The sequence below is a fragment of the Cotesia glomerata genome, unplaced genomic scaffold (genome assembly GCF_020080835.1).
Source record: "Cotesia glomerata isolate CgM1 unplaced genomic scaffold, MPM_Cglom_v2.3 scaffold_1133, whole genome shotgun sequence".
Classification (NCBI taxonomy): domain Eukaryota; kingdom Metazoa; phylum Arthropoda; class Insecta; order Hymenoptera; family Braconidae; genus Cotesia; species Cotesia glomerata.
The window spans coordinates 1-3551 of NW_025401481.1; the positions used below are offsets into that span (position 1 = coordinate 1).

Below are 3551 nucleotides of genomic sequence, written 5' to 3' on the forward strand. Positions count from 1 at the left end.
AAAAATATGGGAATTTTTCCTAAGTAATTTTAATGAAATGTTTTCCTATAGGATTCTAGGAACTATTACTTGGATTATGGGAATGATACCATAATTTTTGGGAACTGTTACTATGATTATAGGAATGGTTCCAATAATTATGGGAACGATACCCACATTTATGGGCACTTCAGTATGGGAATAATTCCTATAATTATAGGAATGGTTCCCATAATTATGAGAATAGTTCTCATAATGATAGTGGAACTGTTCCTATAATTATAGGAACTATTCCTATAATTATGGGAACTATTCCTATAATATATAGAACTGTTCCTATAATTATGGGAACTATTCCCATAATATTATAGTAACGGTTCCTATAATATTTAAGTAAATTTTTAATCCAATAGTACGAAAATTATTTTCCCTAACCTACAACAACATAATTGAGTTCTTGTGATGTCCAAATTCAATGTTATTTCACTCGCAATAACATGTTTTATTAATTATTTGACTTATTTCCATATTGAATACTAAGGTAAGTAATTAATTATAATTAACTAAAAATATTCTTTTCAATTCTATTGATTCTCTAATAATTCAAATACGACCAAAAATTCATCAGTAGTAATGTCGATCGTTATTTTAAGTATAATAATTACAATAATAATAATAATAATAATAATTAATCAGTGGTAGTAGTTAATTTTTTCATATTTCAATGGTTTTGGAATTTCAAATATTCAAATGTTTCCGCGGTTTAATGCGCATGCTCGTAGGCAGCTCATCACAACAATTTGATTTCGTCATACTCGTACTTATCAATAGATGGCAGACTACTCGATTTATATGTCAATGTTTTGTTTTGATCCACAATCTATACCATAACAATAACCTAAAGTATAACAATATCTATATCCCTATAACAGGGACCTATAACAATAACAATATCACAACGTCTAAAAGTTGTGCCCGTGGTACAGAATTTTTCTTAGAAAGTATAATATCAGAATTTTTAATATTATTTTGTGAATTATTTCCAAATCATCCACTAAGCTTCAAATTCCATATCCTTTTGCACTATCGGAGAATGTATGGTTCTATGGGTCCACCGTGGAATTTATGTTCTATGAACTTCGAAAATAAACATCAATCTGCTAGAAAATATGCTCGCGTTTGTTTAAGTAGAATTAATATTAATCATAGTATTGCCGTAAAAAGTCAACTCAAACTGAATTATTATTTATCGTATGAAAATGACGAAAATTCATTTTATACAGTTGGATCTATTGATAATAGTTTGTTGAAAAATCATAAAAAATTTCATGCGTTCCGTTTGAGCCTTCCAACATGTCCAAGTAACTTTACTGTTGTCAACTATGTAGATTGGATAGGCAATCATAAGATTAGTGAAACATCTGTATTGGTGATGCCTTCAGAAAATGGTCCTAAATTTTACATTGTTGAGTTAATAATTAAAGATAATATCAATCAACTATTTATCATTACAACTCAAGTTATTTGTGAATTTGATAACCACTTTGAAGCATTTGAAATACTTACTAATTCAAACAATTTTACTTGTCTTCCAATAACAACGTTTGAAATATGTAAAATAAGTAACATTGTTTATATAAATAATAAAAGTTATGTACCTAAACGATGGATTTAATTAGTTTTAAATACTGTAAATAAATATTTTGTTTCGAAAATAAAATGGAATTGTAAAAAAAACAATGACCTTTCACATCTATTTTTTTCCTGTAATTGTATAGTAAGAAAATCCTCCTTTTCCTAGAAAAATTTTAGACTTGTTACATTATTTTTCTAGATTAATAAACACTATTTTAACTGAGTTAAAATAAGCAATTTAAGATTAAAAACATACGTGAAGTAACATCGTAAAAAAAAAATTTTTCTACTCTCGTAAAATATTAATTTTCAACAAAAAAATATATATTAATTACTTTATATATTTGAAGTTATTATTTATTTATTTTCATGAAAACAACCATTTTCCTATCATCTGCGTCATTGCCATAATATTATGGGAATTATTCCTATAATTATAGGAATTATTCCTATAATTATGGTAATCACTCCTACAATAGTATAGGGACCATTCCTATAATTATGGGAACCATTCCCATAATTATGGGAATTATTCCTATAATACTATAGGAATGATTACCATAATTATAGGAATATTTCCCATAATATATTGGAGCTATTCCATTATTGTATAGGAACCATTCCAATATATTATGGGTATAGTTCCCATAATCAATATAGGATTGATTCCTATAATGATAATTTTATCATAGGAACCATTCCCATAATGATTTGGAAAAATTCCTATATTTTTCTCTCCGTGTAGTATAAAAAGACCAAATAAGGCATACAAATAATTTTGATCATAAAAAGTCAATCTCCACCAGACTTTCAATAATGCCCAGAGAAACGGATGAATAACAATTCGTACTTTTATATATAATTAAAAGGTACATATTTTATTATTTTTCAGGATCAGCCAATAATTAACAGATGATATCCTTTTGGATGTTGTAGTAACAGACTCGCAAGGGAATTAAATTAAATATGGCACCACTGCTAAGATCATCATTATCATCTAAACGAAAAAAGCCATCTTTTGAAGCGGTTCGGGCTATAAGAAAAAAACTGATGAACAAAATGTTTCGATATAAACAAGGTCCAGCGAAGAAGAATAAAATAGACCCATCGTCGATTTCGCAAGCTGATTTTACTGAAGAAAGAGAAATTCAACAGTATCTTCTCATGTTTACCGATTTACTAAAGCCAGTGACATCTCAATTTAAGGAGCTGTTTGTAGAGCTTAAACAAAATAATATAGAATTACAAGCGACACTTCAAAACTTGTTTAACCCTTTAACGCTGAAATGGCCCTAAGCGTTAAAGGGTTAACAAACTAACTGAATGTTCTAAATAAGGATAAAGTTTATCAGTTTATTAGGGTCAATTTGTGTTATCTAAATCATTTCTTTTAATCATATGTTTATTCGTTAAGTGTGATATTCCATTACCTCAGAAAAACATCGCAAACTTGTTTCTTCATTGTATAATTGTATAACAAAATTAGTGTTATTATAACAATCATGGGCTTACTTAGAAATTGATAAGAAAATTAAACTTACGCTAATAATATGTAACATGCATGACCTCTAAATTTTAAAGGACAATAATATAGTTATCTATTTACGGTTAAATCTTTAATCAATAGTAGTGTTTCTCTAATTCTATTTTATAATATCAAGGGTAGATAGTACTATTAATGTATAAGAATAGTTTTTAAGTGAATACCGGAGAGACGATAAGACTGAATTCAATATAATAAGATAAGAATGTATAACTTTCCAAAGAATGCAGAATAAACTCCCATGGTATTTATATATATGTTTTTAGCTCTACGTAAATAGAATATTAATGACTGCCAGTTTCTTATGCAGTGAATTATAATAAGTTTTCAATTATGTATAAGACATGTATAAAGAGTTAATTAGTTATTAATGAATTTTTTAAAGTTATGGCTT

At 27.4% G+C, this 3551-nt stretch overlaps 1 protein-coding gene across 1 annotated transcript; it reads left to right on the plus strand.

The window, feature by feature from the left end:
* Positions 1-2363: 2363 nt before the first annotated feature.
* LOC123273653 lies at positions 2364-3365 on the plus strand. The gene is made up of 2 exons (XM_044741103.1): positions 2364-2879; positions 2920-3365. The coding sequence occupies exons 1-2, from the start codon at positions 2581-2583 to the stop codon at positions 2948-2950; spliced, it is 330 nt and encodes a 109-aa protein (XP_044597038.1). The 5' UTR covers positions 2364-2580; the 3' UTR covers positions 2951-3365.
* Positions 3366-3551: the final 186 nt, after the last annotated feature.